We start from the raw sequence: 22,080 nt of genomic DNA on the forward strand, positions 1-22,080 counted from the left end.
GGGCGTGGCGGTGGGCGTGGCAAGTGGGGGTGTAGGGCCGTACTGTGCACAACTTGAGTAACTTTTGCTTTTCAAATCGATGCTCCGATGCCGTGGCCAGAGTGAAGCAAATTAAATTGCAGCATGAAATCGAATTGCCAGCAGGCAGCTGAGGCATTCAAATGCAGCTAGCAAAAATGGATGAGAAGAGGGAGCTGGTGGAGCTGGTGGAGCATCCATAAGATACATTCTGGGCCTGGTCTGCAGCTGCTGCCTTTTCCAGAACGAACAGGAAGAGGATGAACCCAAGATTCAGCAGACTTTAAATTGCTTTTGCCGCCCCCTTTCACCTGGCTAAAAAAAAAAAAAAAAAAACCAAGAAAAAAAATAGAGAAAATAGCTGCTGCAAAAAGAGTTCTACAAAGTGTTCGATTAAAATAGATATTTTTATGGCTTTTGCATTCGAAAATTGCATTAGGCAAGTGGTTGGTTGGTTGCCTTCTTCCATGAAGAGGAAGAATTGTTTTCACTACCCAGATCGGTCCATAAAGATATCTATTTTTCTATTCCAAGGGAAGCAAAGCATATTAATTCGCTCCAAGAATTCGGGCCAAATAGAACGTATGAATTTAGAAGGTTAGAAGCTAGCTAGCTAGCTAGGAAAATGACCCTTCATCTATCACTCCATATTAATATTGCATTTCATTATGAGTTTTATACATTTTTTTAAGAACATACATATCGCTGCGCAGCTATGCACGCTATGCATACGCTTCCTGGCCAAAATCTTAATTGAAAAATGCATATCAATATGCGATACAGGGCGTTGTTTCCATTTGGAGTCATCCTTTTAATTTCTGCTTTTTGTTACGTTTTTTTATTTCCTCTATCCTCAAACCAACTCAATCAGGCAAATCAAAATGTTGCAAAAATGCAGCAAATAAACGGCATATGGTTGCTATTGTTGTTGCCGTGTTATCATGGTTTTTTGCGTCGCAATTGTTGTTACTTTTGTTGGCAACGCCTCGACAAGACCACAAACAACTCGTTAGAATTTGCATGTGAAATGCAATCGGCCAAAACAAAAAGAAAGCTAAAAAAAAAAAAAGGAAAATAGCCAACGCAAAAAGAGAGGAAAAACGGTGGAAAAATCAAAGAAAATGTAGCCAAAGATGGGCTCGTGATGGTCGCTTTTATAGGCAGCACGAAGGAACTTATCAGGAATAAAATAGTATAAAATTCAAAATTTACATGCGTATATTATGCAATAGGGTTAAGCAACAAATAGATCAATTTTATGAGCTCCAGCTCGTGATTCACGCACGCACTCATCTCTAAGCCAAACAAACATAACACAAAAAGGTGAAAACAAAAAAGACAAATACGCAGGCACAAACATTTCCGAGCTTTGTTAAGTGTAAAAGGGATGGGCATAAAAGCGAGATAGCGTTAGACTTTTCCGGGGGCAGTGTGTAGCGGATGGTGATGGTGGCAGGAGGGGGGGGGAGGGATATGCAATAGAAATATCTACGGGGCAATGGAAATTGGGTATTCCTACGGTGAAACAGCAACAAGAGCATTTGGCTATATAGCAGCGGATGGCTATCAATTTGATATATCAATCAGAGTGAGGGCCAAAAGTGAAAAGCACGAGTAAAAATCCAGCCAAGAGGAAGGGAAATTCATTTGGATTTTGTGAGTTGTTGCCACGCCCACGTGGTGTGGCTGAAAACGATGGAGGCGGCGGGGGGGCCATTCGACGAACGAGTTTCAATGTGGAAAGGTAATAAGCCTGCACATTTAACTAGCGGCAAGATAATAATTAGTTTTGAATTTTTGAATTTCAAAAGGATATTATATTTAAATAGTTGTTTTGATGATACCGCCACTTTGGCAAAGGAATACAGATCACAACGATTTGTTTTAAACTTCCATTTTGTCTATTTGAGGAGTATGGCGATTAATATAGCTTTCAAAAATATTCTTTCAAATACGAGATTGATTTTTATGGCTTGTTTTTCTGGTTTTTATAGCTGCAAGGCTATTAATATCTGGCTGTATGGTAAATAAGGACTTTGACGTCTTAATAACATCAACAAACAAACAGACGCACATACTTACATATAACCATGGCATCTTAAGTCGATATTTGATATGGTTTTATTATTTTCTGACCGTTAATAGCCCTGCGTCTATTCCGACCCCCAAAAACTTGGCCTTGAGCTGGGCTCACATGTGCAAGTGCTGCTCATATGTACTCCTCTTCATATAACATATATATATATATATATATACATATACATATATATATATATCTGTATATATACATCTGTGCGTTCCGGTTTTGTCAGTCTGTTTCTAGGATTATCTTGGACACACGCTGTGGCACTCATAAAGGGCGGCGGCCTGCCCACTCTGATTGATTTATGTATTCCCCCAAACCTCCTCCACCCCTACAAAAAGGGGGTACGGGATAAGAAGAAGAGGAGCGGGGGGGGGGGGGCTAAGGGTGGCTCTCGTCACTAGCTGTTTTTTTTTTTATTATTCCTACTACTTCTTGGCCCTTTTCTTCCCGGCTGGCTCATTTCGCCTTTGACTGTTAATAGCTTTAATGCTGTTTTATGGCATTTCGTGGAGAAGAAAGGGCCACAGTTTAGTGGGCCAAGGGGATGGGGATGGGCCTTTGGGGGTGGGGATGCTGGTGCTGTTGGAGTTGTACACATTGGGATCTGGAAGTGGAACCGAAACGCATGCCAGCGCCAAATGTTTTACATGCGTGCCTTTCGAACACTTCAAGAAAATATATGTATGTAAGAGTTACGCGTAAAATGACTTACTCAACTGGGCAAGCTGTGAGCATTTGTGTTGAATGAATGTTCCTCCCGTTACCTGGCCACTTCTCGCAGTGCATCTCGGCCGCCACTTAGTGTGGCAACAATGTTTGCGCATAAATAAATTGGAATCGACTGCGGGTGCGGGTCTTGGAGCTGTGCGGTGCTCATAATTCCAGCTTTTATTTGTGGGATTTTGGCATGGCATGTCAGTCATGCATCTCTGCAACCTCCTTACCCGTCTCCCTCCGCCTTCGCCTTTGCCTTAGCACTTTTCTCCCCAATGCTCCTTGGGACCATTGACCATTCCTCACTTTGCACGCTGATTAATGGCTTTCCGTACTCCACAGATGATGCTCGACTTCTCTAGCTGCTAAATACGCCGAATTTCTCACCGAGAAAGCTTAACAGACCGAACGACTCCGTACGAATTTGATATTGAAACCACAATGTATCCGGCCAGCGGCAGTGGAGGAGGCAGTGCAGCGACCGCTGCTAAGTTCCAGAATCGCTGCGGATCGCCGCAGTTTGCCAGCGACTATCCGCATCCACATCCGCACCAGCATCCGCACCAGACGACATCGGTGGCGGTGCACAGTGCCCCGCCCGGAGTGAGTGGTGGCTCCATAGCCAGCGGTGGGTCCATGTCCATGCGTCACGGCCAGCGGGTGGTGGCCTCAGCCCATCAGCATCCCAGTCAGATGACCCTGAACCACGGCGGTATGGGCCACAACCACAACCACGGCATGGGCATGGCCATGGGAATGGGTCACAATCATGGACATGCAGCGGCCACCTTGGGCCATCCGCACTCGCATTCGCACAACAACAGCAGCGGCAGCAGCAGCCACGGACATGTGGGCTCGCATCTGATCTTCCCCGACGACATGGACAGCATCGAGTTCTGCATGCCGGCGGCGCCCTCCTCCTCGTCCGCCTCCTCGCAGAACGGTCTCGGCGACCAGTTGCTCTTGGGCAGCAGTCACGGCGAGGCGTTCACGGAGCGCCGAAGGAGGGGTCACAGCCGGCGCAGCAATCACAAGATGGACGTGGAACAGCAGGTATGTCTCGGGGCGACGACGAGGGTTGGTTTTATAGCCCTAATCCACATATTGCTTTCTTAAACCAGGTTAAGTGGTCTCGCAAGAACATCGCCGCCACCATGGAACGCTTCGAGCCCACGCCCAACACACAGTCCTCGTCGTCCACTTCATCGCTGGACTATGGATTTGCAGCCGGCGTGATGACACCCAGTGGCAGCAGTGCTACGGCCTCGCATGGCGGTGGCGCCTCCAATCCCTCACTGCACGTGGCCTTCAACGGAGGCGGCGGAGCAGTGGGCGGTGGCTCATCCGCGGCATCAGGCGCTAGTGGTGTCAGCGGCTCGGGAGCAGCTGCAGCGGCGGCGCCCTTCAACCATGTCTATTCGTATGCTTACTACGAACCGGGGGCAGCCAAGTGTCACACCAACGTGCCTGCCGCCCAAGGAGCTGGTCCTGGACAGGGTCAGGCCCACCAGGTCCAGTCGAAGAGCCCGCCGCGCAACTCGATACGCGCCCTGCTGGCCAAGAGCTTCCGCTCGAAGAGCAGCACCAACCATGGCGGACAGTCCACATCCAGTTCGCCGAGTGCCGAGGAGCGGGATCGCCACACATACACCACTCGCTACGGCACCACCGAGAACCTGTACGAGGAGGTCAGCGATCAGAAGATTCGCAAGGTGCTGTCCGACAACCGGATCGCTAGTGGCTCCAGTGTGGGCAATGTTAAGGAGGAGCAGCGGCGCGTACAGCACAACCATTTTAGGGTGCTCGACGAGCTAAATCTCTCGCTGGAGGCCCTAATAATGCCGCCGACACCGCCGGACGTCAGTCCCAGTCACGCCATGGGCGCCGATGAGCCAAGCACCTCGATGTCCGCTGGTGCAGTGGGTGGATCGGCGGTGTCCAGCGTGGTGGCGGGACCAACGAAGACCGCCCAGAGACCCAGACGCGGCGGCCTCCTGGGCGGTGCGGCTGGTGCAGGGGGCACCTCGAACTCGAGCTCCGCCTCGCACGCCAGCCTGGAGAACCTATCGAGCACCCTGAACAGCATGGAGCTCAAGGATCATGGCCACAGTAGCTGCATTAATCCGGAGTTCGATGAGGGCGACCTTGACTCCGGCTTCAGTGGCAGCGGCAGCAGCAGCGGCGCCAGCTACAACGAGAGTCTGCGGTACTACAAGTCCGCCACGCCCACCGGACCGCTGCACCACCATCACAACCACCAGCAGCAACAGGCGATGCACCATCACAGCCTGAACAACAACACGTTGCCGCACAACCTGCGCAGCTGTCGATCCTCCACGGCCTCGGGCACTTCCACATCGAAAAGCAGCATGGCCAGCTGCAGCGAGGATCAGGGCATTGGCATGACCTTGGCTGTGGGCGGCGGCGGCGGTGGTGGTGGTGGTGTTGGTGTTGGCGGCATGATGACGCCCATGCACGAGGGATCCGGCGTCGTGGGCGCCGGTTCCTTGTCGCCCTTCAACTATCCACGCCGCTGCTCGGCGGACCAGCAGCGCGCTTCGGGCAGATCGATGGCCTCCGCCGTGGGCGTTGGACCCGGTGTGGGCGTGGCCGTTGGCGGCATGGGCGGCGGCAGCATGAGCATGAGCAGCAGCAGCAACGTGGCCCTGTCCACGGGCGCGAAACCCAAGAAGAACTTCTGGACCATGAAACCGTGATGCTACAAAAAGGCGCTGCGTCACATTTGCAAGAAATGGACTATTGTTATGGTAAGTACAAACGCAATTATTTAAAAAAATTAAATATTTCAAAAAAAAATGTAAAAAATGTAATAGTTTACTTTCTTGTTACTTTGTATAATAGTTCAACAGATTATACAGTTTTTCTCTTTTATCAATCAAGAGCCACTTGACTCACAAAATCACATTACCCAGAACGTCCATTTTATCCACATCGCCGCCGTGATTGCGATTGTGTTAACCCCTTTCAATAATTGATTACTTTTTATGGCCATTTTGTCATTTAAGATCATCTGGCATGATTATCGCCGTCGCCATCACGATATTCCCACCCCCTCCACTCAATCCCGAATCTCAAATCCCACTGCCACCATAGCTTCCATATCCCGACTGCTTTTGGGCATCAATTTCAACTTTTCAACTTTAATCATAATAAATTTGCGGCCCCGTTTTCCAGCCACGGCCATGGCCATAGCTTATAGCTCCATTTCACAATCAACGAGATACTTCCGCTGGAGAGGAAGCAGATCCGCGCGAGATATATATACATATATACATATATGCGCGGTAGATGGGGTGGACGCAGGGGGCTTGCGGGGTGGCGGTTGGTTGGGATGTTGAGGACTATCCGCATTCCCAAGATAATAAATTTATTAACTGAGCGGCCCGACATCATCATTATCTGGGAGAAGCGGGCAAAATGTTTTCATCCCTTCGCCGCCGAAATGAATCAATTAAAACTGATTGAACTTCATAGATTTCCTCCCCCAATATGTACATACATACATATATATAATATGTGTATACTTTTTTGTATCTTGCTCTGACCGAAAAATACGAAAAATTCATTTATAACTGAAACTGGGCTAATCCGCATCGCTCATCAATTCTTTCTCTACTCTTCTCTTATTTTTTTTGGCTGTGGGAAGCGTTGCGGATACTCCGGGGCCACATATGCCCCCATTTTTATACTGGTCACGGGGATTACCCCGAATACGCCGATGAGGATGGTTAGCAAAGGGGAATATAGTGGATTTTCAGGGGGGGGGGGGGACGATAGCCGAACAGGGGTGTGGGGTGTCGAACATTAAGGCGCCTGTTGAAATGTCCGCAGACCTAAAGATGCACCCATGCCACACCACATCGTAGCATAGCATCTAACACCCCCTTTAATCCGCTCACTCCACTTTCACCATTACTCGGTGTGTGAATAATACCATTATTCATTGCATTTTGTTATAAATCTGTCAATTTGCACAATTGTGCGTACAAGCCAGCGAATCACTCGAAACAGAAATCGAGACTGAAAACATAATATTGTCTTGAAAATTGGAAAAAATTTTTAATATTTCTGAAACTTTAGATAAATGTAGTTTATGCTTATTGTATATTTGTATTTACTTTTAATCTACCAATTGTTGCATTATTTTTTCCTAAATAATGTCTATGTATTTCTTGTCAATTAAAAGGGTGAATATACCATTTTTTCTCTGAGTGCCAGTATGCTTTATGCTTTATGCAATTCGACAGGGTTTGCAAAGGGATGCAATGTGAGTGCGTCGAGGGGTCGAAGGATCGTGGGTCGGGGGGTGGAAAGTGGAGTGTGGGGAGTGGCGAGTGGCGAGTGGGAGGGCAATACACTTCAGCCCTCGAAGGCTGGGTCGCACATGTGTGGCAGCCGCAGGGTGCACGCTCCTCGCGTTCCTTCCGCTCTTCCTGCGCTTCTCGCATTTCGGCGGCGGCCATAAAAAATCTGTTGCGAAAACTCGGAAATGGCTCCGAAGCCAAAACTATTTTTACTGGGTATTATTGGTCGGCAAACACCGAAGATGCTCCACAATTGCAGTATTGCATGGGGTATACAATAGTCGATCATTCCAATTAAATAGAGTGAGAATTTTGATAGTTGGTACGCCTTGGAACTGTGCTATTCGATTATGTATTCCACAGACGATTGAGTGCATACGAGTACTTCATTATTAAGTGGCTTCTCTCATAAGGTAATCATGTACTTATTCCAGGGTAGCAAATGCATCGACTCCTTAAGCCGTGCATCCATTTCCTTCGCTGTGCGATGTTGTTGTTCCGCTGTTGCTGTTGTCCGCGTGTTGATTTATATTCGAAACTGCGCCGAGGCGCAACTAATTTGCCTCGGGTGTTAAGTAGCATGTGAAATAAACGCAACGGGAGAAAGCCAAACACTCAGGAGTGTAGAGATGGGGAGAGGAGGTGGAGGAGAGAGAAAACTGGGCGTTGGGTGGTTGGGAAAGCGCTGAAAAGGGAAACTCTCGGCTCGGTTGCATTCAATGCCGTTTGGATGAATGGAAGCATGATAGGCTGCGAACGAGTGTGTGTGAATGGTCCATTGCCGCTCCATGAATAAGTGACCGAGTGCGAGTGTGTGGATCATGAGGACCCGGCAATATATGCCATATGAGCTATATGTATGTGTACATAGTACTCCTTATTCAATCGCATCTTATACAGAACATTTATGCGGAGAATATCCGGAGTCATTTGTGAAATCGGCCAAGAATGCGAGCATTCCCATTCATTCAAAATCTCATTCATTTAGTTTTCGACCATTCATGCGGAACCTAGCATTCACCTTGAATTGGGGTTATTAAAGGCGAGAAACATCATATCCCATATTTTCTGTCCTTAAATATGCATTTATATGCTTACTTATAGTTTCCAGTTTCTTACTTTACCCTAAACATTTCTTTAAGGCTGTTCGTTTCCAAGCACTTGTGTCCCCTTTCAATACAGATGAGTAATAGTAAGTGAATATGTCGTCCCGCTCATTCCAGTTCATTCATCCTATTCATTTATTCAAGACGACTTTGTCGAGGGTATTCTTTTTTTTTTTTCTTTTTTTTTGAGCATTTTCTGGGTGCTCCAGACACAAGTTTGGCTACAAGCCCAGACATCTCATCATCATCATCTGTATTAGAATTTAACCCTTGACCCTAACCCTCTGATTCCCCAACGCAATCGTCCCGCCGTTTCTTTTTTTTTTTTTTTTTTTTTGGGCGACTTTTCTCATACATGTGACCGAAAACTAGTCCTTGGGCAAGTCTATCTGGAAACGATTTGTGCACACTCGATTTGACTGACAGTCAGTCAGTCAGTTGCTTTCCATTTCCCCCCTTTTTTGATATTTAACTTTTTTTTTTTGTTTGGTTGGGGGTGTAACCCTTTCCCGCCCCACAGCCATTTCCCATTTCCCTTTGCACCGAGAATCGTTTAAATGTAGCCAACAATAATAAAACATTTTAAACTTGCGCCGGCTAATAAAGCAAAGAGGGAAAGAAGCGGAAAAGGAGGAAAAAGGGGGAAAAGGGGGAAATGAGGAAAAGGAACTTGAAATGAAATCAGAGCCACATCGAAATGGGGAAATGGGGAAAACGTATGCTTTTCAGCTTTGGGCAAATATGAAAATGGATCTCGCCAAGAACGACGACGATTTGGGGATTCCAGTGCCGGACAATGGAGATAAGGATGAAAAGGAAGGAGCAAAGGGAGCGAAAGGAGCTGAAGGAGCCAAAGGAAGGATTTTGGGGCAGAATGGCACATGTGCTGGGGAAATCGGGCATAAACATTCACTTAGCCATAATAAAAGCCAAGCCGCACACAAAGTACTCAAATGAACAACATTTCTATTTAAACAGGGGTCAGGGGTCATCACTCCGCTCGGGGCCAAGCTGGAAATTTGGAATTTGTCAGAAGTTTGGTTGAATGAAGCCCGGTTCCTGCTGCCTGCTGCCTGCTGCCTGGTTACTGGTGCTTGGGTGCCTGGTTGACTTTTCTCCGGCTAGATTGCGCCCGACTGATTAAAAATTGAATGATGAAGGCCCCGGAGACGATGACGCTCACATTGAAATTGTTAAACTTGCCCCCCCTCAAGTAGGAAAATGTAGGGTGCTGCCAAGGAAAACCATCATATCTTATTCTTATGCAACACTTGGAACACGAAAAGAGAAAGCTGAAACTGAAATTAAAATCGAACAGATTCGTTTAGTTAGGACAGCCTTAATTATTTGCAGTTATATTCATTATTTATAACTAAAATGACACGTTATTTGCTCTTAGCATCTGAACAAATGCAATTATTTGGTCAATTTAAATGCAGCTCTCGGTGGTAGAAACCATTCAAAAGTAATTAAAACAATGTAGGCTAACAGACGGTATATATGTATGGCAACAAATTTTTAATATTGGGAAGAAAGCAGGTGCAAATTAAATCGATAGTTTCTAACCACAAACAATGGCCATTTATTCCCCATGTTGCTGCCAATACAGTGTTTTCATTTTGATGTAAATTGCGCTCTGCCTTCGACATTTTACAGCTTTTATTCGCGTCTCATTTAACCGACAGACGTACCTAAATCCAATGCGCAATATTTCTGCGAGTGTAGCTGAGTGAAAGAATGGCGAAGGAAAACCTTAACCCGCTGGCGCCAAAGTCGCGTGGGTAGCACAATAAATTTGCAAGGACAAGGACCCGTTTGGTCTGCTCCGTCTGCTCCGTCTGCTCCATTCATTGGCAAGGCGCCAAGCCAGCGGATCAGTTCCAGGTCCAGGGGAATGGCTACGGATACGGGCGGATGGACGGGCGGGCAGAAGGATATACGGACATAAGGACATACGGACAGACGAACGGACGGACAGGAGGGGGGGTGGTGATGGCGTAACGGCGGACTCGAAGCACAATGCCAGGCGTGGAGCAATAACACACACTGAATTTTCGGGGGTGGCTCAACGGTAGCTGGTGGTGACATTGTCCGCCTGCGTTCCCTTTCATACTCACTTGTGTACAAGTGCACTGAGAGAAATACCACCTACTTAAAGATGAGTGTTCAAGTGCTAGTGCTATGGCTATCATAGGCAGTTCGTATTCCTCAAATGAGAGTAACGATTTCTGGACTTTAAATAGGTGTTTGAAAAATAAAATCCATAACCTAAGTGGGAGGTTTTTTTCGCCAGTGCACGCACAGAGCGTCTGAGCGTACTCCTTGGTTTTCGGGGGTTGTCTAACCAAAATCACCCACCACTCGCCGTCTAAGACGAGAACTGTAGTAAATAATTCTTTAAAGATTTAGAGACACTCCACCCGCACAATTGCAAATTTTTATGAGATATTCGAGGCGGCGGCGTTACGGGGGCGCTGAGAAAACGGGGGTGTGGCGCGTGCTTGTCGCGGCTTTTTAGCTATTTTCAGTCAGTCGAGCGGTGCTTGGGAATAGGAGAGCGGGGGGGGGGGGGGGAGTTCGTCGTCGTCGTCGCCGCCGCCATAAGCCGGCCACATATCAAGATTAATTTTTTCCAAGATAATAAATTCAATGCAGATTAAATGGCAGAGACCATTAAATTATCGACTTGAGGTTCGCTGGTTCGCCCACAGCTGGTGTGTTGTTGTTGTGCGTGGTTTCATATCGAGGGGTTGGACCTTTGGACCTCACCGTGTATATTCGGGACCAAAATCAGGGAACTCCGGCCTAGCTGCTGCGTACTGGGAATAGCAACTATCCACTATTTGGGCATTGTTCGGCGGCCTTAAGCTGATGACTGCATTAACATTAACAACGGGCAAACGTGCGTGAAGAGCAATTGATAATGCCAGATGAGATGAGCTGCTCGTCTGGGACGATGGAACATTTGTTGCGCAATCAATTCGACTGCCAAATGAGACGCAGTTGTCAAAAGGTTTATTCTGTCTGAGTCGTCATTGAAGGGCTCATCCACTGACTGGGTGAAATAAGTCGCAATGCTCGTAATTGATGTGGATTACCCAACTATCATTTAATATGTGGCATTTGCCACATGGTGCTCATGGTTCAAGTTGTTTTTAGGGCCAGTGAATTCGTTATATTGCAACTTAATAATGGTCACCTAACTGAATTTCGCGCTTATAAAGTGTCGGGAAAAGTATACTTTCTAGAATAGCTTGTTTTGCCATCCAATTTTTGGCTTAAATGCTCAGCCAAACTGATTTCGGCAACTTAAGCAGCCAGCATTTAATTATTTTAGAAAATAATCGTTAATAACTTCAGTTTTTTCCCACTTCGTTTGTTTTTTTTGCTGATAGTTGTGGAATGTGCATTTCTGAGGCCCACAAAGAGGCCGTGTTAAATCCGATTTAAATGGCCAAGTTACTGTATAAAAAAAAATAGCCTAATGGACCTCCTTGGAATAATCTTTATGGTCTTCGGATATTCTGTTATTTCTTCTCCTTTTTTCGTGCCATGAAAGTTATAATAGAGATGTACAACTCGCCGGCATTTTGCAGATCAGCTTGCAAGTAAAAAAGCAAAGAAAATAAAAAAGAAATGGGCAAAACTTGTAAGTGAAAACGGAAAACAAAACGCAACGCAGACACATCAATTACGGCAAAGGGTGGTAAGATGGGAAAATCGGGGCGCAGCTTCAATTGAACGCGACTCGTTGTCCTTTATTCCGGCTTTTGCTCCTTTTTTTTTTTTTGGCCAAGATTGAGAGTAGTAGCGAGCACTGCTAAATGCAAACGACAGATCCTCCAACCAAAACGCCCAACCATAGCTTTATCTTAGCCCATCAATCAGGACCAGAACGCGAAAAAAAAATGCAAGAAAAATTCCAAAAAGGATAAACCAGGCAGTGCAAAAAAAGAGAAAAAGAATCTCAAAGTCAATTTTTTGGCAAACAAACAAACCGATTGACGTAGGCCCCTAAAAACCAACAAAAAAAAAAAAACAACCCATTCCCCATTTTTCCTTTGCTTAATCAATGTGTGGCGGTGAGTGCTGGCAAAACAAAACGGCGGGAAAGCGGGGAAATGTCAAATGCGTTGATTGCAAAGCCGCCAGCGCGACTAAAAACGCTGGCAAATCGCGTTCGCGTTAATGTGAATGAGATTTGTTGCAAATCAATGGGGTAAAGGTAACGACGAGGGCAAGGCACTTGTCCCCTGTCCCGCCAGACCGCACAATCAGTTTCCGTTTCCGGTCGCTGGCCGCACAATTAAGCGCGGCGGCGGCCATTTTGACCGTGTTCCTGCTGCTGATTTTGTTGTTGTTGTTGTTATTGTCGCTCGACGTTGGCTAATAAACAAGCGCTGCAAATGAAGTGCGAGGTGGGAAAATTGGGGAACTAAAGGTGCCAAAGCGTTGGTTCTGCACTGGCAGAAAATATTGCACTGATCAAAAAAAGTATAAATTCACCTAAGAAATGGGAAAGATAATAGACACCGATTATATTATGCGCTTAAAAGATGTTACGAAACATTGTAAACTAAATGCAATACATACATAATTAATCAACTCTAGTTTCTGTCTTAGTCCAATGAAACTAAATCTAAACCTCATTACTACAAACTCAATGATTATAAAATGAACTAGATGAAATATTTTTGTATACTAAAATTGTGCGAATTTTACATGTTTAAACTTTTCATCGGTTTTTAAAGGAACATTTGTATCTTAGCTGGTACATTTCCCAAAGGAAATTGTAAGACGTTTCCTTTATTTTTGCAAGTGCAGTTGACATGGCTTGTTTGCTTTGGCCGCTGGTCCTGTTGTTGTTGTTGCTTGTTTTTTTTTCGTACTTTGGTCTCCGGTCCTTGGTCGCTTCATTAACTGTAAAAAATACACACGCTGATGTATGGATGTATGTATGAATGCAAATGAAGGCGGACGTTGGAATGGCACTTGGTTTTTCGTTGTTCTTGCCATTATTATGGCCATTGTTGTTGCGCCGTGCCGCTTCACACCTTTATTTGTATTGGTATTGGTGTGTGTATTTGCATTTGCGTTTGTATTTGTGCACGAGCTGTTGTGGGGAATGCGTTTTCATTTCGTTTCATTTCATTTCGTTTCGTCTCGTTTGGTCTGGTTTTGTTTGCCGGAGAGCAGCGAACAACAAAACAACGTCGACAACGCCGACATTTGGTCATCAGAATATATATCTCTCGATGGGTGGATTGTTGTGTGCGGTGTGTGTGTGTGTGTGTGTGTGCGTTTGGGCTTGGCAAAGGCATTCCAGTCCAACCAACCCTACCCGCTTGCAATACAAGCGTTTGGATGGAGAAAAGGGGATGTGGCAAGACCGCCCGCTGCGCCAATTTATGACCTGTCAGAAATTTCCCAACACAACATCGTCGACGGCGCCTCGAAGCGACTTTAAGTGCATGGCCCCAAAAAAGTAGGCAACACTTTCTGCACTTTGTCGATTGTTCAAGAAGGGGGGGTGGTGTTGGTTGGGGTTGGCAACTGACCCGCCACCACAAGGTGTCCTCATTTAATGGGATTAACAAAGTTTAAACGTGCTGTGCTGGTGGAGCCTGCTTAAAAGTTTTACACAACATAATAGCTAGCTATAGCTATAGTTATATTTTACTCAATATAATGTAAGCTTAGGACATGGAACGTCACTGGAGTTGCTTATTTAGTTTGTACTCAACTTAATTTGGTTTCTGCTAAAGTAATGCCTAAATAAACCCTTATGGCCAACCCCACTTGACCACATGCAATGATTGTCCCAATCAAATTCATATTCCCCCTCCCCCCCCCCCCCCCAGCCAGCCAAAATGATCCATTATCAGGACGGCAGATGGTGCCCTTTGAATATCTCCACGCGCCAGACATCAGAGCCATCAATACATAATAAGTTTTAAGTTTGCCTTCCTGCTGCTTGCCAGCCAATTCGTGTTTATTGCAACTTATATAAAGTCTGTGACACGGCCCCTTTCAACCCTCCCCCCCCCCCTCTGTTATTCGCCGCCCCCCTTTTGTTACCAGAGTGTTTTTTCACTTGCCCGAAATTGTTTTCTTCTCTTGCCTTCGCTCGTTTCGCCTGACGCGCAGATTTAATATTTCCGCACTATTGTCGGCTGGGCAGGTGCTTCCCTCTCCCCCCATTTCACCTGGCCAACAGGGGCGCGCGGGGTTAAAGGTGGCCGGAGAGGGTTGGGGTTGGGTTGCCATGACGTTTTTAGGAGGGCACATGTCACATGTCGGTGCCACGCCTTTGGCCCAGGAGGCAGAGGCGGCAGGGGCGGTGCCCACGCAGAGAAGTGCTTCGTGTGGAGGTGTTGGCTCCCAACTCGCCCCCTTGCCACGCCCCCTTCGGCTCAATGATGCCTTTTGACGGCTTTTGACTTTTTGGCATTGTTGTTGTCGCCTGCTTTTATATTTATATTGACGCTTTTTTACGCACACCATGCATGCAGCGACAGCTGTGGTCGACATAATAGTTGTGGTCTGTTCCGCTGGTTGTTCCATTTCAATTTTAATGGTTAATTTAATTATTGTTTTTTTTTTCGTTTTTTTTTTTTCGTTGCGCCTAAAGCCACTGCATAATTTCATTTAATTGTCCATTTAAGCCTGGAAATTTAGACCTGATGCAGTTTAGATAATAAATCAAACATTTTGCACTTTTTTTATGGCATTGAACAATATTTTGTGCATAGCATATATGTATTTGTTTAAATGTAATTAACCAACACACAGAAAAAACTTGATGAAAATGGGAAATGGCGCATACCGCCACAAATATTCAGTAAAAATCTTGAAAACTGTAAATGCATAAGCACGCGAAGCTTATGAACTAAGCTATTTTATTTTTTTGCGCCCTGTGCTGTGCGAGTTTTTTGCGACGTCGAATTGTAGGCGTTTTTTATCCCTGACTCCATTTATCTCTTTGGCACTCTCATATTTTTGCCCAACTTTTTGTAGCCGCTTGTGGATTTTGATGTCTGGCCGAAACGCAACGAGCCACACAATGACCGACAAGCAACTGACAGCCGCAGCACCACCAACCGCCAGCCACCGCCCACTTGCACCACCGAAGAACACAGCCTCTCATTCACTCATTCGCTCAGTCAGTCAGTCAATCATGCAGCCATTCAATTTATCGTTGACTTAACTTTTTGATGGTTACAAAATGAAATTTATGGAAACTTTGCAGCGTCGCTTATTTCTCACTTTCCACCAGTGAACCGGAAGTGATGGTGCACATTTGTGTACATGTACATAAATGTATTACAAAAGTACATAGGTACTTATTTGAAGAAGTTTTTAGATGGCAAAAGGTACCATAAATTTGTTTTCTCGTTCGTCGGTTAATTAGGGGAGCATCACTGAGGTTGGCTAACTTTAATGGCTACGTTAGTGATGCAGACTGAGCTCCGAGGACACAGTTTACTAGTTATAAAAAGCACATAGCACTTAATATTTATCGCACACCGTTTCCCGCACCCAGAAGAGCTGCCCAAACCGAAGGCTTGACACTTGTGTTTGGGCATCCATCAGAAGTCGAGTCTGGACCGAAAAGCGAGTGTTATCTTTGCGGTCGCATCTATAATGGGTTTTGTCACGTTGCAGACGAGTCTGCACCCCATGTCCCTAACCATGCGACCTGACTGACTGACCCTCTGCCGAGGCATGAAAACCCACGTCGACATCAATAAACTCGAAACAAGAAGGTGAATGAGGGTAAGGGTAAGGGATGGGTAAGGGAACGGGGAGTTCCAGAGTTGGTCCTGCATGAATAGGATGTGTGGCTCATTCGAAATACATTTGCCAGCTTAAGCCGATTTTAAAACTCAGTCCAGTTTTGGGTCACATCAGCACGGTTTAACCTCCATCCCCAAAAAGTGCTTAATAACTTTGGCACCAAATGGCCAGCCCAGCGACAAGTGCATCAAATTGTCAGACATATTCGCTCGCCCACTGTTGACTTTGACCGAACCGAACCGAACCGAACAACCCGGCAAAACATAATTGTTAAAGTCCAGTCCACCGGACCTCTCCGATATTTTGCGGTTAAGTGGGGGGAGTGGTTCCGGGGGCCAGCCCCTCCTCCACTTGGAGGACGCCCAATAAAGGCACATGCATGCAACAATAAATAAATTAGAACAAGGTGCGGTGTGACAGGGCCCAAGCCCATATAACGTGTACACTGGGAGAAAGGTGGTCCTGAAACAAGGGAAAAGAACTAGACTTTTGCCTCAGATAACTGGAAGAACGTCATAAAGGATTCAAATTTGTCTAAAAGTATGCAACAATGTATTTCAAATCCTTATACTTTTAGACACCTTCACAAAATATAATGTGAATAAAGACTCTAGTTTGGTCTAGTTTATAATTATAACTGAAATATAGGTTAACTATTTAGTTGAGTTGCATTTTTTGGGTAATTCGCCCAGTGTTGAAGCTGTCGCTTAATAACGGGTTAGTCAGGTGGCTGGTTGGGTGGCACTTGGATGGGGTGTGGGGTCTGCAGATAGGGCTACCGTTTTGTTGTCTGCTTGGCAGTCAGATGCAATTTATTGATAATATGCGGGGCACAGGAAGGACGACGAGCAGGGAGTACAGAAGGGTACAGAAGTAGAGGCGTACGGGAGCTGGAGTGCAGGATACCCCTGAAAGTCAGCGCCAACTTTATGAGAATGCGACCTTTCTGCCATTATGTTGGTTATTTACACACACACACACTCCACACACACTTGGCCACAGATGTCGAGGCAGTGCGCCAAAAGCCAAAAGCAAAAGCAAACGCTGAAGCACAAAATTTGTTGCACAAATTGTGGCAACAAATTTTAGCGCAGACAATATTCAGTTGGTTCAGGAGAAGTCAACCGAAGGGAAGTGGGTACATACTCGTAGTGTATGGGTGGGATTTTGGTGGTACCGGAAGTGGATAAAAGAAGAAGCTGCCAAAAGTCAATTGCTGGAATCTCCTCACTTGACTGGACCAAAAGACCGAACTTGTTGAACCTTGTATGGCATCACAGTTCAATCGTTTGAGCTTTGAATTCGTACTGAATGTCTAAACCAAAATCCAGCTAAATAAATGCTATGAAATTCACAAAATGTAGCAACATATTACAGGAAAAAAAAAAAGAAAAACATCCCATCAAGGGCCACTAACAAAATACGAAAGGTATTTAAATCCAGCCCCACACAAGAGAAAACTAATTTTACAGCAGAATGATTTTGATTCAGAGTTTTACCCGAATAGTTTACGGAATATTTATTTTGGCAAACCATGGCTTTTATATTTGAACAGCACAAAACTCACCTTCCTTATTTTAAACATTCGAATAACTAAATTGGCTAATAGTACAGCTTAAATATGGCAAAAATAAGGAACCAAAACTAGTTTACAACATTCTAATATTTGTAGTTATGATGTATATGTTATACAAACCCTTGATAAAATAAACAATTGATTTGAAAGCTAACAAATTGTTGCGCTCTCCTTTGCAGGAATACAATACAAAGACTGCCTCATGCCATGCCATCCACTATTACCACCAACCCAACAGCGGCAGCAGCTATAGCAACTACAGTAGCCGTCGTCACCATCAGCATCAGCAGCTGACGTCATCAGCGTCAACGTCATCGTCCACATCATCACTGCAGCCGCCCCGGAAGCGCTACTCCCTCGCCCAGGATCGTCTAAATCCCTTCGAACTGGATATCTGCGATCCCGGAGAGATGGGCAGTAAGGAGGAGGAGGAGGAGGAGGAGGAGGAGAAAGAGGAAAATGAACAAGAGGAGCAGGAGGAGGAAGAGGAGGAGCCAGGGAGAAGTTACTACCAGAGGAGTCAGATGAACCGGAGGCGCCACTACAAGTACGACGCCGTGGAGGAGTGCTGTCGTCCGATTTGCCAGGAGCAGCACTACGGCTCCATAGCGGATATGTTGTAAGGGGGGAGGGGATACGAATATATGCAAAAGGGGAAACGAAAGAGGATACGGACTCGGAATCACTTTAAAGCGAAACGCAAGGTACCTACAACAAAGTAACTAAAAGAGAAATGCATGAAATAAGAAAAGAGCATGAAGCAAAGAGAATTAGCACATATATGAAGAGAAAGAAGGAGAAATCCCCTCGAATGCAGAAAATAAACGATTATAGCGTTTGGCGATAAACGATAGGCGATAAGCGATCATCGATATCCGAGGAACGAGTTGCGCATGTTGAATAGATGTATACCGACGTTTTTTTTCCTGGCGGCCGATGAACATTTTAAACTAATCGTTACTAAGCACAGAATTGATAAATATATATATTCAAAATATATGTATTATTAACCATCTGGCAGATCTGGCACCGCTAATTAACTGTATGTTAGGCATATATCCATATAGAATATATGTAACCGCACTCACCACACGCAAACACAAGCACACACAACCACATACATATATATAAAGATATATATATATATTTATTCATGTACATACGAACTATGTTAAAGCCAATTTTTTTTTATTGCATCCGACTAGAAATACGTGAGCGCGATAATTTTTTTTGTGGATGAACGTGGAGATTAGATCTAGAAGATTGCACCACCATGTTGTCTGCGCGTAAAGCAAACATGATCATTAATTATATATAAATCTAAATATATACGATTTTTTTTTTATTATTTATAACCTAGCAATGCTTGTACATAGAGTAAAGATTGTGGATTATAACTATACGAATATTAATATTAATAAAAAAGGAATATTTAATAAAACGTGTTTTTTTTTTTTGGTAACCTAAGCTCTGAGTGTTAAATGAATTGTAAATAAATTTGGACACATAAACAATTTAATTGACGCACAACTCATAAAAGAACGGGCAAAAACAAAAGCCAAGAAATGGATGAAAACAAAAACAAAATATATATGTCAATGCCTGTCAACTTTTTCAATGCGTAAAGAACCCCAAATCGATGGAAAAGCATTTAAAACCCCAACAAAAGTAAATCTGTAATTTATGTGCATGTAGTTGAAACCGAAACAGTTGGCGAGTTGTTCCACTTACTTATTGAAAAATGTGTCTTAAGCAAATGCATATATAAGCCCATACATACCTATGTGTATACTAATGATAAATGGTAAATGTACACCTCCACACATCCACATCCACACAGCAGGCGCAGCTATAGAGAAACATTGTAAGAATTTCATTTCCATTTCGAAAACTTTCGCCAGCCAAACAAAAGTACATTTTCAGCGACTCAACTTTCACAGTGAGGGAAAAGAGCTCTTAAAATGCCAACTGCAAGACCTCAGGCATCGTCCAGAAATGAGTTCCTTAAATCAGCGGACTAGGGAAGCTATGATAGAAATTCATTTATTCTTGATCCATTTGAAACCTGTAAAAAAGGTGTCCGAAAGTATGCTGTGTGTTTTGTACTTTGTAAGTCGAACACAGTGTACAATTAGGAATTTCATTTTAAATGGAGTAATATTTGAGCATTTCCAAAAGTTGAGTTTACTGTTTTGAAAGTAAAAAGAAAAGTTAAAAGCAAAGATAAAAAGTATTGGTGTAATAAATAAATACAATTTCCTACCAACAACTTAATTCGAGCTGGCGCTTTTTGATAACTTTCCGAGCACTTTCGAAGTCCTGTCTATTTCCTGTCCACAATTAGAAGCAAATGAAGATGAGGAGGCGAAGCACTATAGGGGAAATTCTAGAATCAAGTTGTAGCAACAATGGAAAATCCGATTGTCGAAAGTGGCGCCCAACGCAGGCGCACTTTCCACCACGACGCACACAGTAACAGAGGAAAAACAAAACACACGCAGTCAGACATGCATATACGAATTACAAGAAGAAATTACAATTTTAAATTCCCAAGCTGCACTTTGCAGACTTTTAAATGTCTACATAAAATATTAAACGCGAATTACCGCAGAAAGGCGCATTAGATATTGGATAAATCGTAAAATAAAGCAAAGTTTTAGCAACACAACCAAGTATAAGTATAACGAATATGGGGATGGATAATGATCCCGATCCCAAGACCGATCATCATTTCGATTTCGATAAAGAGTGCTGGCGTTCTTGGGTCTCGATAGATTTGCTTTGCTTCTGCCATCGCCCGATTTTGCTTTGCCGGTGAATTTTTCGTTCGAAACTTTGGTTTTCCCACAAACAAAAAGCTTAAAATGTGATATTTTATAAAAACTAATAAAAACGTAACGAAAGAACGCAGCACAGAACTATATAGACAACCAATACGATACCGATACCGATACCAACAACAACGGGCATTTGAACGAGGGTAGTTTACACCTTATTATGATTAATTATTGTATTGTATGAATTAATTATTATTATACTAAGTTAAGCGAAACTGTAAGTAACGTTATGCATATTAATTATTACCAGAGAACAACGTTTTAAGTCTAAAAGTGGAACTTGGCGAAAAACTTGGCCTAGAAACGAGAAAAGCGCAAAAGAATTAAATAAAGATCTAATGCAAAACGAAAAACCCCAAAAGAAACGAACTTTTTTCTTTACTTGCCATCCACAAAGTGGACCATGTGGAACTCGAACATGTTGTATCATGCCGTTGCATCCAGTCCCGTTGCTGTTGCGTGTTGCCTGCGCAGCACGTTCCATCGAACATGCATTGCATACTTTTGGGCCGGCGGTACTTGTTGATTTAGTGCTCTGGCATGGGTTGGAGTCTCCTCTGCAGCCGGTGATCTGGCGGGGATCTTTGCTATGCATGATCAATTATTTGGTATAAAATTTGGTATAAAAAGGTACGATTTTCGTTTAAAAATATATATAAAAGTATGAATGTCATTGAACCAATCTAACTATTTTTTTTTAATAATATTTCAATTTAAATGAGACACTTTCTTAAAAAACTAAACACTTAACAATATATTTCCTTGATATCTTATATAAATATAAAAACTTGAATCAGAACATGTGCTTGTACTATTTAAATAAATGCTTCCTTTGAACAGTTAAATACAAAAGCTGTACAAATGATGATATTCTCAATATGTTCTATAAATGTATTTTACAACATTTAAAGTCCTTAGAACCAGATTAAATGAGATAAACAGTTTTAGATATATTTTGGATGACAATATATAATGTGTTTTCACCTTCAATGCCAAACATGTACATTTGTCAATCCTTTTCCTGCGACATCATTCAAAAGTTGTTACTTTTTTTATTCATTGAAGTTATATTGATTTTCTTAAAACTTCTTTAAACTTGCACTTATCTAAGATGATTTTGTATTGTTCTTCGTGCAGCTGTTCATAGACGAATAATCCAATTTGGCAATTTAACAATCGATTCAATCAGTTGCGAAATTTTCACAATTTCGCAATTTTCACAAGAGCCGAATTATTGGCAATTTGTGCATCATCATTTGCTTACTGCATCTTTTGTTAGTTTTGCAATTATATTGTTTAAAATATTATGATTAAAAATGTGAACGCATGAGTGCGTCGCTCGCATTTTCCGAGTTTTCTCAGCTTACAGTTTCCCAGCATCGCCGTTTTTAGTTCTATCCAAGACTTCTCTGTCGGCTGGAAAAGCGCTCTCGAGCGGAAAATCCGCTTGGCAATTGCCAAGAGCTATGAGCCGAGAGCCATGAGCCATGAGCCATGAGCCATGAGCCAAGAGCCCGGCCATCCGTCCAAATATCCATCCATCCAGTTAGTCCGACTCGAGTCAGTGGCAACTGTGGAGCAGCGGCATTATGCAACAGCTTGCATTTGGGCTCCATTCCTA

The 22,080-nt window shown here is 44.0% G+C and overlaps 1 protein-coding gene across 4 annotated transcripts in view; it reads left to right on the forward strand.

The window, feature by feature from the left end:
• Positions 1 to 20,816, forward strand: part of CG43759 (uncharacterized protein) — a 98,295-nt gene extending 77,479 nt beyond the window's left edge. For 3 of the 4 annotated variants that reach the window (NM_133114.4, NM_001272768.1, NM_001298493.1), the window contains 3 exons: positions 3,161 to 3,871; positions 3,940 to 5,586; positions 17,802 to 19,059. In NM_133114.4, coding sequence (NP_573342.1) covers positions 3,260 to 3,871; positions 3,940 to 5,535 — 2,208 coding nt within the window. In that variant the 5' untranslated portion in view covers positions 3,161 to 3,259 and the 3' untranslated portion in view covers positions 5,536 to 5,586; positions 17,802 to 19,059. Of the gene's footprint in view, positions 1 to 3,160; positions 3,872 to 3,939; positions 5,587 to 17,801 lie in introns of all 4 variants that reach the window. The other variant, NM_001272769.1, reaches the window with a different exon arrangement.
• The last annotated feature ends 1,264 nt before the right edge of the window (positions 20,817 to 22,080 follow it).

Source organism: Drosophila melanogaster, chromosome X, assembly GCF_000001215.4.
Source record: "Drosophila melanogaster chromosome X".
In the NCBI taxonomy this organism is placed as follows: Eukaryota; Metazoa; Arthropoda; class Insecta; order Diptera; family Drosophilidae; genus Drosophila; species Drosophila melanogaster.